This window comes from Cervus canadensis, chromosome 2, assembly GCF_019320065.1.
Source record: "Cervus canadensis isolate Bull #8, Minnesota chromosome 2, ASM1932006v1, whole genome shotgun sequence".
NCBI classification, from domain to species: Eukaryota; Metazoa; Chordata; class Mammalia; order Artiodactyla; family Cervidae; genus Cervus; species Cervus canadensis.
This window is the reverse complement of record NC_057387.1, coordinates 44,148,830-44,171,171: the sequence shown is the minus strand read 5'-3', so window position 1 is coordinate 44,171,171 and position 22,342 is coordinate 44,148,830. Positions and strand designations below refer to the sequence as shown.

At 37.1% G+C, this 22,342-nt stretch overlaps 1 protein-coding gene across 2 annotated transcripts in view; it reads right to left on the bottom strand.

The window, feature by feature from the left end:
* Positions 1-22,342, bottom strand: part of DPYD (dihydropyrimidine dehydrogenase) — an 882,445-nt gene that overhangs the window by 214,543 nt on the left and 645,560 nt on the right. Inside the window, exons 17-19 of one of the 2 annotated variants that reach the window (XM_043460573.1) lie at positions 10,447-10,567; positions 9,511-9,630; positions 5,275-7,292 (exon numbers count right to left, since the gene is read on the bottom strand). In XM_043460573.1, coding sequence (XP_043316508.1) covers positions 7,282-7,292; positions 9,511-9,630; positions 10,447-10,567 — 252 coding nt within the window. In that variant the 3' untranslated portion in view covers positions 5,275-7,281. Of the gene's footprint in view, positions 1-5,274; positions 7,293-9,510; positions 9,631-10,446; positions 10,568-22,342 lie in introns of those variants that run through there. The other variant, XM_043460572.1, reaches the window with a different exon arrangement.

The following is a 22,342-nucleotide window of genomic DNA, read 5'->3' as shown; positions in this document are numbered from 1 at the left end:
AGTCATGTCATACTCTTTGTGACCCCATGGACTGTAGCCTGCCAGGCTCCTCTGCCCACGGAATTTCCCAGGCGAAAATACTGGAGTGGATTGCCATTTCCTTCTCCAGGGGATCTTCCTGACCCAGAGATCAGATTCACATCTCCTACATTGCAGGCAGATTCTATTGCAAGTCTAAAAGCTGCCTCTAACATTCCTATGTTTGGATAGAGATGACAAAGAAACAGCAAATGCCCCTGCTTTTAAGAAGTTTATAATCCAATTAGGTTAATCATTAAAGAGCTGTGCTAATGTTCAAGACACATTCCTTGGGACTCTTGATTTATGTCTATATACTTCTTTAAAAATAATGAACACTGATTAAAATTTCTCATATGATATCATGCCCAATGTATAATAAGAATGTCTCACCTTTTTATATTAATTATATGTTTATCTTCTTTTGTTTTAAACCAGGGAAAGTGAGAAATAATGTAGTTTACTTTTTCCCTTTCAGAAAGGGCTTAGCATTGATTTTTTTGGCTCAATTTCTTCCCCACCTCATCATTTTCAAAATGTCCTTTTCTCTCTCCCCATTTAATGAAAAACAAACATCTCTGAATTACTTAATAGTGCTTCTTGCAAGCTCAGTTGAAATTATGGAGGAGATGGTACTGCTCCTGTAGAAAAAGATGGATCTGTCCAAAATGAAGGTGAGACAGTTGTAGGAATACATGGTCATTTGTAACTGACTGAAGATTACAAAGAGGGAATACAGGAAGGACACCCAAAGTTTGTTCTCAGCATCATAGCTGGATGAAGTCCTCATACAGTTTATCTAAGTCAGTAACAAATAAGGTTATTTGTAGCTATATTGATGACAGTTTCATTTCAAGCAAATGCTGCGTGATTACACTTTAAGAAAATGCCTGAATGCTTCCTGTCTCTTTTGGTGGTGTCGTTCAATTCAAGATTTTTTCCTAATTCACCTATTTGACTCAATTTTCCAGTATGGAGATGAAGTGATACAGATAATAAGGGACACGGGTTTGACAAAGTTCACAGGCTTTCAAATCCAGATAGAATAAATTTTAGATTACTAAGTGACATTTGTACCTTATTAGAATTTAATAAGTATACCATATTTCTACCATTCAGATTTATTGTGGCAGATTTTGGATGAAAACATTGATAAAAACGCCTAGCAGTTCATCTTTGGAGACAGATCTTAGTTTGAATCTGACACGTCCTGGCTATGTAAACTTTGGCAAGTCACTTAACTATCTGGAGTTTGAGCTTCTAAGACTGTAAAATGGGCCTAGTAATAACCACCTCGTAGGGTTATTTAAATAAGAATGCACTTAGAAGTGTTTAATACAGTGTTGGGAGCATAAAGATCATATTAATAAAAAGCCTTGATATTCCACACAGCTGTTACTAATTTTTTGAATTGCCAGGGCTGAGGAGTGTAGGATCAAAATGCTCGATCAAAGTGCTGGACTTTTGGTAAAAGCATAGCAAAGGAAATTAAGCCAGCCAGACCAGATTCCTCTGCCTCCTCTGTTTCAGCCTTAACTCTTCCTGTCCCATCACACCTGTATCATCTTGGCAGTCTGCACCTTTAATGCATTAGATACTGCCTAGGCCTCCTCAAAGGGTTCACCATGCCCTATATTTAAGGACCTCTTGGAACTTATCAGGTATTCACATGATACACAATTGTCTGGGTTGCACACCAGGACACTCCTTCACCCAAGAAGGCTGCAGGTAGCTTCCAAGGTTGATGAGCATTATGGCAAACAGGATATAAACATGACTGGGAGACTCTCAGCGCACAGTGTAATCCTGAGAACAGCAGAGATCCTGCGCACGGGAACAGATTATCTCCACTACTAAGAGGTACCATTGTATGGGGATGACAGGAAAGAACTGAGTGAAGAGAGACAGGAGGCTACCAATACTGTTGTCTTCTATATTTTAAGAGTCTGAGAAAATAACTAGGTTCATTGATATTTAAGAGCCTGTCCTGGGAGAAAACTGTTATTATTCAGTATGTTAGTATCTATACAAAGTCTAAAAGGAAAACATAGTATTTCACAATCGTGAGCTTAATTTTACCCTTGTCTGCCTCTGACACCTGTTTCCTCTTGAAAGGATTACTAATAATCCATAAATGGTCTTTAGTGACACTCAGAATGGATTCTCTTTGCATAAACAGTGGTTTGCATTCAACATTTAATCTGGAATGGGGTGATATTTTTTCTATAGTGAAACCTCAAATACTGTGTTCTACAAGTTTTCTAGGAATTATTTCTGACCCTATTAACTACAATTTGTTTCAGATACTTAACTGTGGGTAGAGATTCTGCATTTATTTATAGGATACCATGAGTCTCTAATTTTATCATAGATTAAAGACTTTTAGGTTATTTTAGAAATAAGTTATTCAAACCAAATGCTCAGTGACACTAACTGCATGTCATCTACTGTTCATATTCTCTAGCCTGGGATTCACGTGTCAGAAATTCAAGAGCAAGCCTCCAGTAACCTGTGTTCTAATATGTCCTCTAGGTGCTGCTACACATCGAAGTTTGAGAAGCACTGATCTCCTGGAGTCTGACCTCACCAACAGGACTCCATAAGTAAAAACAGGCTTCAGTTTAGAAGCTAAATAGAAATATTTCCTTTATCGCCATACATGAATCCTAGTACATAAAAGAATCATACATACAAATCTTAAGTCCAACAATTAAGTATGAATCTATGTATTTTTTATTATGTGACCAGGTATTTGCTTCTAGAGGCTTTCAAGATCTTTTACTGAGAACCATGTTGATAGTTCTCTAGATGAAAGGAATAAATGCATCAGCTGTATAGTCAGAGTTTACTGGAGGGTTCGGACCAGTGCTTACGGATTTCAGCCAACGCATGGATAAAGATGGCGAAGAATCTCATTCCAGTCATGCCCTCCTTTCCTAATTTCCCTTTTCACTGTTTGGTCTTCCACTTTTCCTTGGGGAGCTGGGTGATTGATAGCCTAATCCAATGACTGTATTACAGCTGCCTCAACTAGGACTCTTTTCCTTATCATTAGCAGTTAGCCTATGGTTAAATTCACAGCTCACTGCTTGGTACAGCCCCTGAGATTTAAGGGTCTGGCCTTTAGAAAATATTTAACATAAAACTGAAATCTTGACATACTGAGAACTCAGTTCTCTGCAAGGCTTCTTTAATTAATCCAATGTACTGTACCATTGTTCTGTATGAGACTGTGACATGGTGAACTGTTTCTGAAGCTTACAGAGATGTGTAGCTCTAAATTAAATAGTCACTGACGTGTACCTACACCGATTTTTTAGTACAGTAGATATGCATGAATCTGTGAATATTTAAATTCAAGCTCAAACAGTGACACAATACTCTCTAGTTTTACTTTCATAATAGAACATTTTTGATTAATTTCAAGCTTGAAATCATTATGAAAACACACACAGAGGAAAGAAATTTAATAATTCATTACCACCACTGCAAAGGTAAGTTTTCTTAATATGCTTGTCAGGGTCCTTTAGTTTACAAAGTCTATCAAATATTTTCTTAGGAGCTGGTAACAGACATTATTTTCCCAATTTTGAACAAAGAAAACACATATAATATCCAGATACCCAAGAATTTGTTGGCTCTTAATCAGCATTCGTTTTTATCATTTCTCTGCAGTTATTTTAAAATACCTAAGGAAATAACGTAGACCTTGATCTATGCTTTAAACCTCTGCCCTCGCTCCAGTCCGTCCATGAGCTGTAAGCATCTATGAATATGGCAGCTGAGTCCCAGATGAAAAATTATGCATCTCATAAACTGCTATTCTGCTGAAATGTCAAGCCAAGGCAAGGCTGTACCTCAAACTCAGCACTTGGCATTTTCCTTCTGTCTGCTTTGTTGCCATGAAGCAAACATGAACAGTGAGGATTTGTGTAGGGCAGGTAGCAGGCGAGCTCACTGTCAAAAATCTATTATTAGGGCTCTGATCTCCTGCATAGACCAATGACGGCCAAACAGTGAGAAACTCTGGCTTCAGAAAAAGCAATATAATGCAAAAGGGGATTCTTTGTCAACCTGTACATGAATATATTCAAATAAGTATGATTTAAATGAGAAGAGTTCTAATGGTGAGCTTCTCTTGGTTAAACTGATAATTTATAATGAAAATTATAATTCAGCATCTTTATTTGATATGCCTACTTTTGACTATACTGCAAATATAGTACATATATCTTTATAACAAATGCTTTAAGAATTTGATCAAACTTGTGATAGTCTAAGAATGTTTTTAAATATGTGAATAACAGACTAGACTATTTTGCATTATGCTGGTACATATTAAAAAAAGAAAAGAAAGAAATGAGTATAAAGTGAAAGGTTCTTCTTTAATTATTCTTTTTGGCATGATTTATCACTACTTTTTTATTCATTTAAATATTATTTTTATCAGGCTATTTTATACATTTCAGTATTAAAAGCTAAGTTCTTATTGATAAAGATGGTTACAATAAAGAGCTGAGATTTTATGACATAGTAGGCGTGTTTTTCTGAAAGGATTTTATGCATCAGTAATCATGAGATTGACACAAAAAAATCCAGCCCATTAAAAACTACTTATAAAAAAATACCAGTACTGTATTTTATGATATAATTGTAATGTATAGTGTAAGAACTTCAAGCAATCTTACCAAAATTTTCAGTTGCTTGCACATATAAAAATAGTTTTTCAAAGGAAAATGAAACTGAAACTTTGGAGTTTCCAATCTAGTGTAAGTTTTGTTGTCTTCCCCATTTTACACAATAGTCACTAATAAATGCAACAAAATAAGTGCATGATCAGAGCAGGTTACACTGGACTGTATTCATGTAATTCCCAGTAGCAGTGCATACTTCTAGGTCATTGCACAGTCCCAACAATTTTTCAGTAACTATTTTAAAGACAAACATAAAATATGCAGTGTGGAGCCAATGCTTAAGATTCTTTTTTAAGCTACTACACTGATGCCGGCAAGTTTTCTGAACTATACACTTTGTACTCATTTCTAGCACTACATTGGCACTGAGTTATGAGCTGATGCCACATCTCTAACTTGCACCTTCTTTTATTGGCAATTCCCATGCCATGTTGATTTTACAAAACACACACACACACACACACACACACACACTTTTAGGCTTGTAAATATAAGAGTTCAGTGTCCAACAGCCCACACTGCAAGATTTCAAATCACACATCATTTATTTGTAGAATGTGAGAGTATTCATGGAGTACACCATTATCATTTGCTAAGCAATACAAAATTATTTAACTTCTGTAATAATCCTTCATGTGACTAGTAAAATCTAGGTTCCTGGAAAGAAATCAAATCCTGAAAGCTACCTTTGATGAATTATTCAGAAATCAGTATAAAGATTACAAGTATTAGTAGTGAATAATAAGTGTTCTATTGTTTTAACTGAATAACTTGATACAGATTCAATAATTTCAAACGTCTAAAATTTGAAATTGAGAACAAGAATGTCCCTTTTTTGACAAATAAAACAAAGTTAGCAAACAAATAAAAGTACAGGTCAATTTTTCAGTCTGTCGAAAGTAAATTATATTGAGCCTTCTGCAGATGACTTTCACAACTTCCCCTATCTGTGGGTATGTATGTGTATGTGTTTACATGTGAAAGAAAGGAAACATGTAATTGGGCAATGGAATAACAATAAACCTAAGGAATACGCCCATTCCCCACTGATAAAAAGAACCTTTTGAAACACAATGAGGAACAATAATAAAACTCCTTCAAATGAGTTTACCCCATTCCTTGATTACTATTTCTCCTGATGCAGTTATAAATGGATAAAGGTTATCCTTGTGAAGTCAGTTGCAAGAAAGACATAACTTTAATTATGTCACACAGGACTTATTTTTAACCATCTCTAAAAGAAGCTTATCCACAGACATGATTTCATGTGAAAACGTCATACCACAGATGTGTAACACTATTTACTTAGGTGATAGTAATCACTGAGTTAGGAGTGGGCTTAAGGTATCATTATTTGGGGACAAGATCAAGAAAAAGGTCAAAGTTTGAAACTAAATCAAAAAAAAAAAATAACCAAACTAAAACTAGGAAAAATAATGAATAATTCACTTGAGGACAGAGCTAATAAATAATAATCATGAAGAGATTAGTGTTTCTTCTGACCAATAGAAGCAAAGATTCTTCTCCCCTCCCTTCGAAAAAAGGAAAATCCAGTAATTTACTCCTGTAGTGATACATAAAGTAATTGCTGTTTGATTTTTTTAAAGTGTTTCACATGGATTCTAGAATAGAGAAAATTGTGTGGTAACAGCTTATAGTATAAGGTCTCTACTGTTCAAAGAAAGGTAGAGAATATTGATCCTTTAGAGGCAATGATTTGGACAGAAGTACTTATATGGTGGAAAGCTTAATTAGTCATCCTACTCTCATGAAAATATTCCTTATGAATACTGAACAAGATTTCTTTTGATACTGTTCTCATTATGAAATCACCATTAAGAGACTCATACTGTTATCATGAATCTTGCCAGGTATTTCTCTTACAAGTAAAATTTAGGTTTATAAATCATTTTTACTATGAACTGGTTCATATGTTTGACCATCTTCCCTACTCCAATTACCTACAGATGACTTGGCAAATGCAGTTCTAAAATAACAAAGCTGGGGACGACAGCTTGGGATGAAGTCCTTACTCTCCCTCGATATAAATTTTAAACTTCAACAGGTAGAAGTTACCTCACGTAATGACTTCTATGGGCAAAATGACATTCCTATTTAACAAAGAAACCTCCCTCTAAAACAGCAGCTTTCCAAAATTTTTGAATTAACCACAGTAAAAAAAATTCAGTTTACATCATGACCTGGTACTGAAATATACCTATGTGTGCATTACATGGATAACTAAAAAAGATGTTTAACCACTGCTTAAATCACCCATGAGCAAAGCATTCGGACATTTTCCCTATCCAATTTCATTAAAAAAAAAAATGATTACAGTTCATTAAGCTTGATTCCACAATACACTCATAAGTTGGGAACCAAAGTTTGAGAAACATTGCTTTAGAATACTCTAGAATCCAGACTAATCATATTTAAAATAATGAAACTGACAATCCTTAGCTGAGGTTCTGTTTCTGAAGCTAGCCCCTTATTAGCTAACACGTTTTAAACGAAGGACATTACTGAAATGTGAACATTGTTCTAGAGCACGTGCACTCCTCCCAGTTCCTCAGCATTTCCCTGTGGAAACAAAACCAAAACCTCCATTTCAAATAACAGGAATCTTATTCCGAGGAAAGACAAAAACAAAAGCCAAAAACCGATAGAAAGCTCAAAAGTATTGAAAGAGAAAAATACCCTTTTCCGGCAATAAAAAGCATGTTTTGTATTTCAGGTGGCTTTCCAAAACTGAACACTTTTCAGCTTTCACTTAAAAAAATTAAAAAAAAAAACAAAAAAACCCCTATGATTCCAGCAGTTTTTCTAAAAGTAGATATCCCAATGTTCTGAGACAAGACTTGAGAGTAAGTATTAGCACTGGAAATGAGCTGTGGGAATTTTTTTTTTTAATTTTGTAAAAATACCTGGCATATTTTACGTGGTTTTCTATACTGAAACAGAGTAATTGATAAAACTAGGAATGGTATTTAGCTATTTTGATACTTTCATCATTCCTAAACTTTGAAGCCATTATTATTTACCACATTTTGCTAGGCTAGGTTTCACTATAACTCATTCTGAAGGTACTTTGTTATAGAACTGACTTCTATCCTAAAATATATTATCATTGCCGGTTTAAACTGTTTTTCAGATTATATTACCTTTAGATTAAAGCAAACATTGCCTTAAAGGAGAAAAAACTATTAACTCTGTCAATATGGAGAGAGTCTATTTTCAAAACAAATTGTTTAATGTGAAAGGACTGAATATAGACCCTATTAGAAATGAGGTACAAAACCTTAAAAATGTTAGGGACATTTTGTTGTTTAAAATTAAAGTTCCACACAGGCTTGGCTGAGTTTATAGCCCAAGTGAATATTTATACATGAATTTATAAATCTCAGAAAGAGAGTTTTATGGAAATGTTAACAGGCCCTGAGGTATAGCTGAACTTGTTTGCAGGTACCACTATAATTCCTAGTGTATGTATGCTTAAAAGACTGCAACACAAAAGACTTTTTCTAATGCTGTAATTCCATCATTTTATTAGACTGAGTTATACTATGGGAGAATATTCAGAAACTGCACCTCAAATGAGAAAACGTGAATGGTGTTACTTATATAAAATACTACTGCAATAGTTCTTTTATTAATTTTTAATGTTCAGTACCCTCTGTAACCTCCTTTATTCTCTCGCCGTCAACATGGCAGGCTGGAGAAACTGAAATGGGCTGACAGAAAACAGTGCACGTCACAGCCCAACTCTGGGATCTCACAACTCTCTTTCTGAGACACTGGCTAACTCGCTCCCCGTTATTCTGCATTACAATAATATTTAAGGCCCTGTTTGATAGCTCCTGATAAAAGGGAGTTCTGTCTGGACCCTGAACAGGTGCTCCTCGTCAGCCTTCCGCTTTCTGACATTGTGGGAATGGCATTCAATTAAAAGCAGAATATACTCTTAAAAAAAAAAATCATGGCTTATAGCCACACTTCACGCTCTCAAAACATAATACCTCAGCATGCAGAGAGCTTTATTTGTGTCTATGCAGCCTCTTCCAAAAGCACATTTTGGTCTGATTCAGCAGTGCTTTCCTTGAACAGTGGGACACTGCTATGTTATGTATATTTACCACTGTCTCCATCACCAAGGAGATTAATCCCCATACCGGTACAGTCAAGAACCTCACAGCATCGTCTTTGCATGACCAAGTTCATGTTGTCAGAGCAACAGACTGCACAGAGCAAAGACACTGAACGGGACTTTGGGATTAAAACTTCTCTTTCTGTTTCAAATGCAAGTGTTTTATGATGAGAAAATGTGCGTGAAGGTATAAGGTCTGCAAATATCTTGTCAGCTGAAGCTATAAATGGAATGTTTTAATGATTTATTTCACAGTTGTGAAAGTAAGATTTCTGAAGAATGAAGATTTCAAACTTCTAGGAAGAGTGGAAACTAACCCAGACTATGGAAAAAGGTATTAAAATGACCGTGCTTATGTTCTTATAAGGCCTTGGTATTAGCTTTTTACTAATTAGTAATGAGAAATCCTGAGTAATGCACAGACCACAAGAGAATAGAATGTGTGTGAAGCCCTATCTTGGTATTCTCTCTTCTTGTGCCACCAGTCACTTGATGGATCTGTTCCATTTGTCATAACTATTAGGAACTTTGACAAGTAGTGAGTCATAAAAATTGGGGATCAAAAAAGACACCGTATTCTTGCTGGTAACACGATCTCTTGAGTTTTCACCAATCCTCATGGAAGCAGAAATGGAGGGAGAGGGTAACACCTACCGGACACTCCTCCGTATGTAGTCCGCTTCCCAGTGCCCACTGCTGGCCAGGGTGTGCCATCAGCTTTTAATCCCATGAGACCCGAGACAGTGTTGGTGGCTGTAACACCATCTGCCCCACCTATGAAAAACATAGCATTCATCCGCAGCTCTTAAAGGGACAATGGTTAAAACCCATTCAAACCCACACAATCCAGGAAAATGCACACACTACTTTCTCCTGATAGCATTTCCTCTCCTCAAATGTATTCACTAATCTCATGCCCATAATTATGCTTAAAATCCTAGACATAAGAATTTTTAATTATCACCACTTTATTTTTCCAATTATTATACAGATTTGTGTTTTGTACTCAGTGTTATTTTCCAGGTAATTTACAATATCTTTACAAATCAGGATGCAATTTCCATTGGATAGCATGCAAGCACATATGATTTGTGAAACCGTGCACTGATTGTACGATTGATGTATTCAAGATATTTATCGAGCATATGTTTAAGGCAGTGTTCTAGCTTCGATCAAATACAAAGGGAACTTGTAAGAAATTTCACCTGTGGAAGCAGCTATCTTTTTAAAAAATTTCATTAAAAGTTCAAGTGCTGTTGCTGGACTGTTACATTATGAGGTCATTTATTTTGCAGTGGTCTGCTGTGACTGTGGCTTTGTCTCCTAATTCTTTGTGTGTAAAGCAGGTGCTTATTAGGAAAAATGATAGATATACTTGTATTCCTGGGCCAAAGTTTGAAGTCCATTCACTAGGTTGAGTATAGGTATGGATCTACTACATTTGTGAGATCAAGTGCTCAATTTAACAACTTCCTTAAAGTTTAAACAGAGATGTACATATAAAGTGGTAGATGAGATACATTTTATCACAGCTTCGAAATTTAGGCTCAGAATACATAACGAGGCAACTGACGTGAGTTGGATTCTTACCTTCCTTTGCAGCTCTAGCTATGCTTACAATATCAGTGACATTTGGGGTCAACTTGGCAAAAAAAGGAATCCGAACAGCTTGCCTAACCCAGCGACAGATGTTCCGCACCAGCTCTGGATCCTGTTCAAATAGGTCAGTTAAATATAGAAAATAATTAAAGAATTGTGATCAAAATGTGTGCTGGAACAACAGCAAAGCCGGAGACGTGCGAGACAAATCCAACCTGACAATGAGCTACATGATAAATTTCTCAAATTCTTCCTCAGTATTACACCTAGGCTCATTAGGGAACGAAGGTTAACACACTTCCAGTGAACTGCAAATTCATCACATAAAGGTTAAATTCCTCAAGGGAGCCTTTGGAAAATAAAATTACAAAGAACCAAATGGAAAGTGTTTCCCACTTGCAGCTAAATAATATCAGAAATAAAGCATAGACTTCTGGGGAGGTAAGTTTGAGAAACATCACAGAATTTCTAACGACCTCATTGGTTTAAGCCTATAAAAATATTTGAATAGCTGATACCCAGGTGAATGATATGAAATCTGAAGCTTATTGTTTTCATTATTAAAAGACTTAGTCTTGTTGAAGTATATTCAAAAGAAAATATGTGACTTCCTAGTCAATCTAATTATGATATATAGTATATGCTAATATGGGATAATTCAGCCTTAGGTTATACACGAGCTGATCAGTAACTTTAGCTTACTTTGGTAAATGTTAACTAAGATCTGTGCAGTACTTTTCAACATTCATCTACTTGAAAGAATTGATCAAAATGACAAAAATGAAACAAAATATCAAACACTCATTTTTAAAAGCAAGGCATAGACGTTTTCCTGAGCCTTTTTCTTGTGATTTTTCAGGCTTCTAGTTTCTCATGGGACAAGTATCATTTAGAGGGCAATCACCTTCTTTTCCATTGAAAATAACTTAGCAGTAGTAATGTTCCTTGATTTCAACACATACAATAGTCCTTCTTTTCATTACTTTTAGTGCAAAATTTATTCTGACAGGTAATGATAATGTGCTTTGATAAATTACATTAAAATATGCAACAGCAATTCATTATTGAACTTGGTAATATTATCCTAGGAAGTTAAAATGCTTTATTTTTTTTTAAATCAAAGATCCACCCAGAAAAATACAGACAAATATTTAAACCATGGAACATGAGGCTAGTATTTCATTTGTAATTAATATTTTTATATGTAAGAAAGTTGCTCTTTGCATTTTAACCTTTCAAATTCTTTTAAGACGAGATTTCTAATGTTTTAACCTTTAGAAAGAACCTTTTCACTTAGGTTTAATGTATCTTGATCAGTCATCTTGTATTACTCTAAAAGTTATGTATGTGCTAAGACACTGCAATGAGGTAATTTCTGTTGATTGTTATTGTCTCTATTCAGCAAACTAATAATTTTAACAAGAAATCTTTGACTTGGCTTGTTCTCTTTTCAGAACAGTAATTTCTTCATTAAACATAAATATTAAAAAAGCACTATATAGAATGCTCTACAGGGCATACTGTGCATTATGAATAGTAAAATCTAGAGACTTAACCATACAAATTCTAACTCATGAAAATGGAGATCTGCCCCTGCCCATGCAATGTTCATGAAATATTTATAACCACTGCATTGGCATTATGAAGGCAGTTGCATCTTTGTGACTTTCATTTTTAAGTTATGAATTTCCATGGGACTTAACCTAGAAATGACAGTAACTCTAGATGATACGAATTACATGTCCTTCATAAAAGCTCTCTTTAAGGCAGAATTTACCAATAATTTAAAGATCACTGAATCTTTAAATTGCATAATACATGGCAGGTAGCCTGACAAGAATTAGTGAAACAAATTTAAAATATTATCTGGTTCAAATACAGTAGACACTAATAATCTGATATATGTTTCTAAGTAGCTTTCAATACTATTGACCACCATGCCTGTATAGTTTACTTTGAACATCTGTCACACTTTCCTCGTTGTTAATTCTCACTAGTTGAATACTTTGAATGAGTGCCTTTTATTCATTTCAATTTGAAATTTGCTCAAGAATTTTCAACTTATTCTTTTTAAATTATGATCCATTGGCTACCTTTGTTTACTTGAATTATCTGCCACTATTTTGAGATAGCATAATTTAATCCTCCTAAGATGATGCTATGAAAGTGCTGCACTCAATATGCCAGCAAATTTGGAAAACTCAGCAGTGGCCACAGGACTGGAGAAGGTCAATTTTCATTCCAATCCCAAAGAATGCTCAAACTACCGCACAATTGCACTCATCTCACACGCTAGTAAAGTAATGCTCAAAATTCTCCAAGCCAGGCTTCAGCAATACGTGAACCATGAACTTCCAGATGTTCAAGCTGGTTTTAGAAAAGACAGAGGAACCAGAGATCAAATTGCCAACATCCACTGGATCATCGAAAAAGCAAGAGAGTTCCAGAAAAACATCTATTTCTGCTTTATTGACTATGTCAAAGCCTTTGACTGTATGGATCACAATAAATTGTGGAAAATTCTTCAAGAGATGGGAATACCAGACCACCTGACATGCCTCTTGAGAAACCTGTATGCAGGTCAGGAAGCAACAGTTAGAACTGGACGTGGAACAACAGACTGGTTCCAAATAGGAAAAGGAGTACGTCAAGGCTGTATATTGTCACCCTACTTATTTAACTTATATGCAGAGTATATCATGAGAAATGCTGGGCTAGAAGAAGCACAAGCTGGAATCAAGATTGCTGGGAGAAATATCAATAACCTCAGAGATGCAGATGACACCACCTTTATGGCAGAAAGCAAAGAGGAACTAAGAGCCTCTTGATGAAAGTGAAAGAGGAGAGTGAAAAAGTTGGCTTAAATCTCAACATTCATTTTTTGACTGGGTCATTTATTTTTCTGGAATTGAGCTGCAGGAGTTGCTTGTATATTTTTGAGATTAATCCTTTGTCCGTTTCTTCATTTGCTATTATTTTCTCCCAATCTGAGGGCTGTCTTTTCACCTTACTTATAGTTTCCTTTGTAGTGCAAAAGCTTTTAAGTTTCATTAGGTCCCATTTGTTTAGTTTTGCTTTTATTTCCAATATTCTGGGAGGTGGGTCATAGAGGATCTTGCTGTGATTTATGTCGGAGAGTGTTTTGCCTATGTTCTCCTCTAGGAGTTTTATAGTTTCTGGTCTTACATTTAGATCTTTAATCCATTTTGAGTTTATTTTTGTGTATGGTGTTAGAAAGTGTTCTAGTTTCATTCTTTTACAAGTGGTTGACCAGTTTTCCCAGCACCACTTGTTAAAGAGGTTGTCTTTTTTCCATTGTATATCCTTGCCTTCTTTGTCAAAGATAAGGTGTCCATAGGTTCATGGATTTATCTCTGGGCTTTCTATTCTGTTCCACAGACATTTCTCCAAAGAAGACATACAGATGGCTAACAAACACATGAAAAGATGCTCAACATCACTCATTATTAGAGAAATGCAAATCAAAACCACAATGAGGTACCATTACACGCCAGTCAGGATGGCTGCTATCCAAAAGTCTACAAGCAATAAATGCTGGAGAGGGTGTGGAGAAAAGGGAACCCTCTTACACTGTTGGTGGGAATGCAAACTAGTACAGCCGCTATGGAAAACAGTGTGGAGATTTCTTAAAAAACTGGAAATAGAACTGCCATATGACCCAGCAATCCCACTTCTGGGCATACACACTGAGGAAACCAGATCTGAAAGAGACACGTGCACCCCAATGTTCATCGCAGCACTGTTTATAATAGCCAGGACATGGAAGCAACCTAGATGCCCATCAGCAGATGAATGGATAAGGAAGCTGTGGTACATATACACCATGGAATATTACTCAGCCATTAAAAAGAATTCATTTGAATCAGTCCTAATGAGATGGATGAAACTGGAGCCCATTATACAGAGTGAAGTAAGCCAGAAAGATAAAGAACATTACAGCATACTAACGCATATATATGGAATTTAGAAAGATGGTAACGATAACCCTATATGCAAAACAGAAAAAGAGACACAGAAATACAGAACAGACTTTTGAACTCTGTGGGAGAATGTGAGGGTGGGATATTTCAAAAGAACAGCATGTATACTGTCTATGGTGAAACAGATCCCCAGCCCAGGTGGGATGCATGAGACAAGTGCTCGGGCCTGGTGCACTGGGAAGACCCAGAGGAATCGGGTGGAGAGGGAGGTGGGAGGGGGGATCGGGATTGGGAATACATGTAAATCCATGGCTGATTCATATCAATGTATGACAAAACCCACTGGAAAAAAAAAATAATAATATTAAAAAAAATAATAATAATAATAAAAAAAAAAAGGAAAAAAAAAATCTCAACATTCAGGAAACTATGATCAAGGCATCTGGTCCCATCACTTCATGGGAAATAGTGGAAACAGTTTCAGACTTTATATTTTGGGGGGGGCTCCAAAATCACTGCAGATGGTGACTGCAGGCATGAAATTAAAAGACACTTACTCCTTGGAAGGAAAGATATGACCAACCTAGATAGCATATTAAAAAGCAGAGACATTACTTTGTCAACAAAGGTCCATCTAGTCAAGTCTATTTTTTTTTCCAGTGGTCATGTATGGATGTGAGAATTGGACTGTGAAGAAAGCTGAGTGTCAAAGAATTGATGCTTCTGAACTGTGGTGTTGGAGAAGACTCTTGAGAGTCCCTTGGACTGCAAGGAGATCCAACCAGTCCATCCTAAAGGAGATCAGTCCTGGGTGTTCACTGGAAGGACTGATGCTGAAGCTGGAACTCCAATACTTTGGCCACCTCATGCGAAGAGTTGACTCATTGGAAAAGACCCTGATGCTGGGAGGTGTTGGGGGTAGGAGGAGAAGGGGACAACAGAAGATGAGATGGTTGGATGGCATCACCAACTCGATGGACATGAGTTTGAGTAGACTCTGGGAGTTGGTGATGGACAGGGAGGCCTGGCGTGCTGCGATTCATGGGGTCGCAAAGAGTCAGACATGACTGAGCAACTGAACTAAACTGATCTGAACTGATACTTCTAATAGGGCTTCCCTCATAGCTCAGTTGGTAAAGAATTTGCCTTCAGTGAAGGAGACCCAGGTTCAACTCCTGGGTCTGGAAGAATCCTGAATCCTGGATCTGGAAGAATCCTGGAAAAAATTCCTGGGTTGGGAAGATCCCCTGGAGAAGGAAATTGCATCCCACTCCAGTACTCTTGCCTGGAGAACTCCATGGACAGAGGAGCCTTGGCAGGCTACAGTCCATGGGGTAGCAAGGGTTGGACATGACTCGGCAAGTAAACCACCATATTTCTATTGGTAAGGTTTATGCTGTTAACCTTAAGTTAAGGTTTATGGTGAGTAAGATATATGTTACCTGTCTCCATACACAGTTGAACTAGCTGCTTACTAATCCTCATACCCAGCTGAAACATAATTTGCTTGTCAGAATTTTAAAAACAACTTCTAGCCAACATTATTGTAAAACTTAATGACTGCTCTGTAAATTGCAAGGTTTTGTTTGACAGGCATAATGGGGAATATTCTAATACTACTAGAAATGTCGTGAGGCTAATAAATACAAAATAATGAATCTGTAAACTTTGGGGAAACTATTCACATACTCCTAAAATTCTCACACTTCTGCTATGAATGATCAAGATCTAAAAGCAATGAATAGTACTTCTGCATCTTCTCATTTGCTAGAGATAGCATCAGGTGGTGATGCCCTTCCTCACCGGTCAATTTTCAGAATCTCATTGAGATGAATAAACTTTAGACAATTTCTAATTCTCCCCTATGAAAAGTCTTCAGGATAAGAAATATACAAAGGTACTGCAGTCTCTTGGACAAATCAAGAATTTAACATTATCTACACCAACAAAAAGTCAATAAAAGAAGACAGTTTTGGACTGCTTTTTCAATTCTAGGCATATAACACTGTAGGCACTCAAAAATTTCTGTTGTGTTGATGGAAGAAGAATAAATGATAATTTCATAGATTTTCAATTGATTTCTTTATATAAACATCAATTAATAGATTATGTCTGGGTTTAAGAAAAACTAATACATTTTATGATAGACACTGTCGAATAGGATGAAATTCATGAAGACTTTTTTACAAAGCAGGAAAGATTCTGAAGAAAAAATGGTAGATAATCATGTAAAAAGAACAGCCTAACAAATGAAAAAGCTGGCTTAAATCTCAACATTCAAAAAACGAAGATCATGGCATCCAGTCCCATCACTTCATGGCAAACAGATGGGCAAGCAATGGAAACAGTAGCAAACTTTATTTTCTTGGGCTCTGAAATCACTGCACATGGTGAATGCAGTCATGAAATTAAAAGACCCCTGCTCCTTGGAAGAAAAGCTATGACAAACCTAGAGAGCATATTAAAAAGCAGAGACATTACTTTGCCAACAAAGGTCTGTTTAGTCAAAGCTATGGTTTTTCCAGTAGTCATGTATAGATATGAGAGTTGGACTATAAAGAAAGCTGAGCACCGAAGAATTGATGCTTTTGAACTGTGGTGTTGGAGAAGACTCTTGTGTCCCTTGGACTGCAAGGAGATCCAAGCAGTCCATCCTAAAGGAAATCAGTCCTGAATATTCATTGAAAGGACTGATGCTGAAGCTGAAACTCCAATACTTTGGCCAGCTGATATGAAGAACTGACTCATTGGAAAAGACCCTGATGCTGGGCAAGATTGAACAGGAGGAGAAGGGGACGACAGAGGATGAGATGGTTGGATGGCATCACCAACTCAATGGACGTGAGTTTGAGCAAGCTCCTGAAGTTGGGGGTGGACAGGGAAGCCTGATACCTGCAGTCCATGGGGTCGCAAAGAGTCGGACATGACTGAGCGACTAAACTGAACAAATATTTTAAAGTGTCTAGTCCACAGAAAGTTTACCTGTATCACCAAGTTTTTACTGGCTTTTCCTACAGATATTCACAATGCCCATCCCTGATCGTGATTTGTAATCGTTCCCACAGCAACCACTTATATATATGTGCGTGTGCTACTTTAATATCTTATTAACCCCTTTGTCATTTATACGATCACTAAAGAAAATCGTGAGGCAGCAGAATGGGTTGTCCTGTGATGGGGGTGTGTGATATCACAAGCAGGAAAGCAGTGAAACCCTTAAAGATTGAATGACAGACCGGGAAAGCACCTGGTGGTCTTGAGGGTACTATGTGACATAGAAGCTCCAGATTAAGCTTGTGAGATGCTAAGAAGGGGATAAAAGCAAACTAGAGATAAATGTGACCTCTGTGACAATTTTAATGAGGAGCAGTCCTATGTCTGTCTGCAATTAATACACTCTGGAATAGCTTCCTATGAAATATGAAACAACAATGATAATAGCAAAAAGCAAAAAATATAGTTCTGAGAAATTTCTGCAGAAATTTCCATTGTCCCAAACTGGCTGCTTTTAAAAGCTTAATTTTCTATCTGAGCCACAAGATAATAATTTTTAATTCCAGTAACTAGTATGTCTCTAGTTACACATCAAGGGGGCTCTACAAATGATGCACCCTGTTGCTTTTGAGGACCCTTAGATGACTTCTCCATTGTAGGACAGGTATTTCCACCAATTACCTAGGACATCAAATCTCATTGATTTCGTGCCCTGGTACAAAGGAATAAGCACTAGAGAATGAGACTGTGAGAATTTCTTGATAAGCTAAATTACAAGTGAAATTTTTGACTTTAAGAAACATTTTTCTCCAATTTCCCTGGTAATTTTCACTCTGTACAATTCTTTTCAAAATGGCTTTCTTAGAAGGTGGCATTTCAATGAATCCACTGAAAAATTTTACCAGTTATGAAATGTTTTCCACTAAGGAACTCCCAAGTCTTAATTCACATGACATGCCAGGAAGTAGCTAGCATTTTTATTATGTCCACTTTTCTGACAGAGAGAACTGGGGCCCAGAAGATCAATCTCAGTACCTATTTCACCTTTTTAATTTTCTTTCCCATTATCATGTCCTAAACCATCATCTTCTTTAGCAAAATTGCCCCCTAACGTAAAATGCAGCCATCAATTGTAAACGAGAACTATAAAAGGCCTCTACTTTCATTTATATCTGTAAGACTAGACGTAGGTTCAGAATAACAGGCAGAAGTGATATATTTATCCTTCTATGTTAATAAAGCAAGACAGGTAGAGTTAACTACTCCAGCTAGGCATAGGAATGCAGATGTTTTAAATTAACTTGTATTTTAGCATATGTCCTTCTTGCACCATTTTTGCTGACATAAGAGTTCTAATGATGGCACAATCACCTTGGAAAATCACTTGGCACTTTCCTATAAAGGTAAATATACACTTACCAATCTATGAAGCAATTCTATTCTGAGTTATATATCCAAGAGACATGAAAACATATATCTACACAAACTCTTGCACACAAAAGTTCATAGCAACTTTTCCAACATAGCTCCAAATTGGAAACAACTCAAATATCCATTAGTAGAATGAATTGGCATGTCTACACAATAGAATACTAGACAGAAATTAAAAAAAAAAACACTAAGAAATCATGCAACAGCTTGGACAGAATTAAGAAAACATTATTCTCAGTAAAAAGTGAAAGTGATAGTCGCTTAGTTGTGTTCAATTCTTTGCAACCCCATGGAGCCTGCCAGGCTCCTCTGTCCAAGGAATTCTCCAGGCCAAAATACTGGAGTGGGTTGTCATTCTCTTCTCCAGGGGATCTTCCTGAGCCAGGGATCAAAACCCATCTCCTGCATTGCAGGCAGATTCCTTCCTGTCTGAGCTACCAGGAGTATTTGCTATATGATTAGATTTATATGAAATTCCACAAAGGAAAACCATGCAGATAGAAAGCACAGAATTGGTTGCTGTGACTGAGGTTTGGGGATGGGAGACAGATTAAATGGGAAAAGGTATAAGGAAATTTTGTAAATTAAAAAGTGCTCTGTATCTTGATTGTGATGGTACTCACATGAGTATACACATTTGTCAACATGTATCGATGTGTTGATTTGAATGTGTTTTTTTGTTATAAGTAAATTATACCATTACAAACTTCATTTAAAAATTTAATGGACTATACAATCCATGGAATTCTCTAGGCCAGAATATTGGAATGGGTAGCCATTTTCTTCTTCAGGGGATCTTCCCAATCCAGGGGTCGAACTCAGGTCTCCCACATTGCAGGCAGATTCTTTACCAACTGAGCCACCAGGGAAGCCCAAAATAATTTCAAGGGTATTTAAACATAAATAGGGTTTCCCTGGTGGCTCAGATGGTAAAGCATCTGTTTGCAGTGCGGAAAACCCAGGTTTGATCCCTGGGTTGGGAAGATCCCCTGGAAAAGAAAATGGCAACCTACTCCAGTACTCTTGCCTGGAAAATCCCATGGATGGAGGTGCCTAGTAGGCTACAGCCCATGGGGTTGCAAAGAGTTGGACACGACTTCACAACTTGACTTTCACTTTCTAATCATAAATAGAAAAATTGAAGCCAGGGTCATTCTAGGCAATATGGGTTCTATCATTTTAATAAATATTTACTGACCATAAGGCACTGCAATTGGCCTCTGCTGGAGACAAAGATGAGTCAGACGAAGAAAGCAGAGTCTCCTAAGAAGTACAGCCCAGGCATAACAAAAAAATGTATGGCTCAAGTGGTAAAGAATCCACTTGCAGCACAGGAGACACAGGAGACAGGAGTTCAATCCTTGGGTCGAGAAGACCCCCTGGAGGAGGAAATGGCAACCCACTCCAGTATTCTTGCCTGGAAAATTCCATGGACAGAGGAGTCTGGCAGGCTTGAGTCCATGGAGTTCCAAACAGTCAGACATGACTGAGCATACATGCGATGGATGTTAAGTATGAAAAAGGAGTTCAAAAGTCTGTTCTGTATTTCTGTGTCTCTTTTTCTGTTTTGCATATAGGGTTATCGTTACCATCTTTCTAAATTCCATATATATGTGTTAGTATGCTGTAATGTTCTTTATCTTTCTGGCTTACTTCACTCTGTATAAGGAAGGTGAGGGGATGTTTCAAAAGAACAGCATGTATACTATCTATGGTGAAACAATCACCAGCCCAGGTGGGATGCATGAGACAAGTGCCCGGCCTGGTGCACTGGGAAGACCCAGAGGAATCGGGTAGAGAGGGAGATGGAGGGGGGATCGGAGATGGGGAATAAGTGTAAATCTATGGCTGATTCATATCAATGTATGACAAAACCCACTGAAATGTTGTGAAGTAATTAGCCTCCAACTAAAAAAAAATTTAAAAAAAAAAAATCAGGGCAGAAATAAATGCAAAAGAAACTAAAGAGACCATAGCAAAAATCAACAAAGCTAAAAGCTGGTTTTTTGAAAAAATAAACAAAATTGACAAACCATTAGCAAGACTCATTAAGAAACAAAGAGAGAAGAACCAAATTAACGAGATTCACTTTTAAGTTACTGAAAATATGCAATATTCTCAATACTAGCAAGTATTAGTTGCGGTAATTTACATGGTTTGGTTATTCAGCTTAAATCTGAGCTGTGTCTTGTATTATACTGTCGTTGGTGTGCATTGTTTCTGAAATTCAAAAATCATTTGTTTAGTGAGTAAATAAATGCATAAATAAACATTTACATTTTATCCAAAAAAAAAAAGAAAAAGGAGATCCTGATATGCTCTCATTTCAGAACACTTCAGAGCACATAGCACAGCGCTTGGCACAAGGAAGACGGTAGGCTCTGAGAGACGGCATCAGAGGGCAGACAGACTGAACGACATCACAGACAACTAGTCACTCTGATCACATGGACCATAGCCTTGTCTAACTCAATGAAACTAAGCCATACCGTGTGGGGCCACCCAAGACAGTTGGGTCATGGTGGAGAGGTCTGACAGAATGGGGCCCACTGGAGAAGGGAATGGCAAACCACTTCATTATTCTTGTCTTGAGAACCCCATGAACAGCATGAAAAGGCAAAAAGATAGGACAATGAAAGGTGAACTCCTCAGGTCTGTAGGTGCCCAATATGCTACTGGTGGTCAGTGGAGAAATAACTCCAGAAAGACTGAAGGGATGCAGCCAAAGCAAAAACAATACCCAGTTGTGGATGGGACTGGTGACAGAAGCAGGGTTCAATGCTGTAAAGAGCAATATTGCACAGGAAGCTGGAATGTTAGGTTCATGAATCAAGGCAAATTGGAAGTGGTCAAACAGGAGATGGCAAGAGTGAACATTGACATTCTAGGAATCATCTAACTAAGATGGGCTGGAATGGGTGAATTTAACTCAGATGACCATTAAATCTACTACTGCGGGCAGGAATCCCTTAGAAGAAATGCAGTAGCCATCACGGTCAACAAAAGAGTTTGAAATGCAGTACTTGGAAGCAGTCTCAAAAATGACAGGATGATCTCTGTTCGTTTCCAAGGCAAACCATTCGATATAGTAATCCAAGTCTATGCCCCGACCAGTAATGCTGAAGAAGCTGAAGTTGAACAGTTCTATGAAGACCTACAAGACCTTCTAGAACAAACACCCAAAAAAGATGTCCTTTTCATTATAGGGGACTGGAATGCAAAAGTAGGAAGTCAAGAGCTACCTGGAGTAACAGGAAAATTTGGCCTTGGAGTACAGAATGAAGCAGGACAAAGGCTAATAGAGCTCTGCCAAGAGAACACACTGGTCATAGCAAACCCTCTTCCAAAAACACAAGAGAAGACTCTACACATGGTCATCACCAGATGGTCAACACTGAAATCAGATTGATTATATTCTTTGCAGCCAAAGATGGAGAAGCTCTATACAGTCAGCAAAAACAAGACCAGGAGCTGACTGTGGCTCAGATCACGAACTCCTTATTGCCAAATTCAGACTGAAA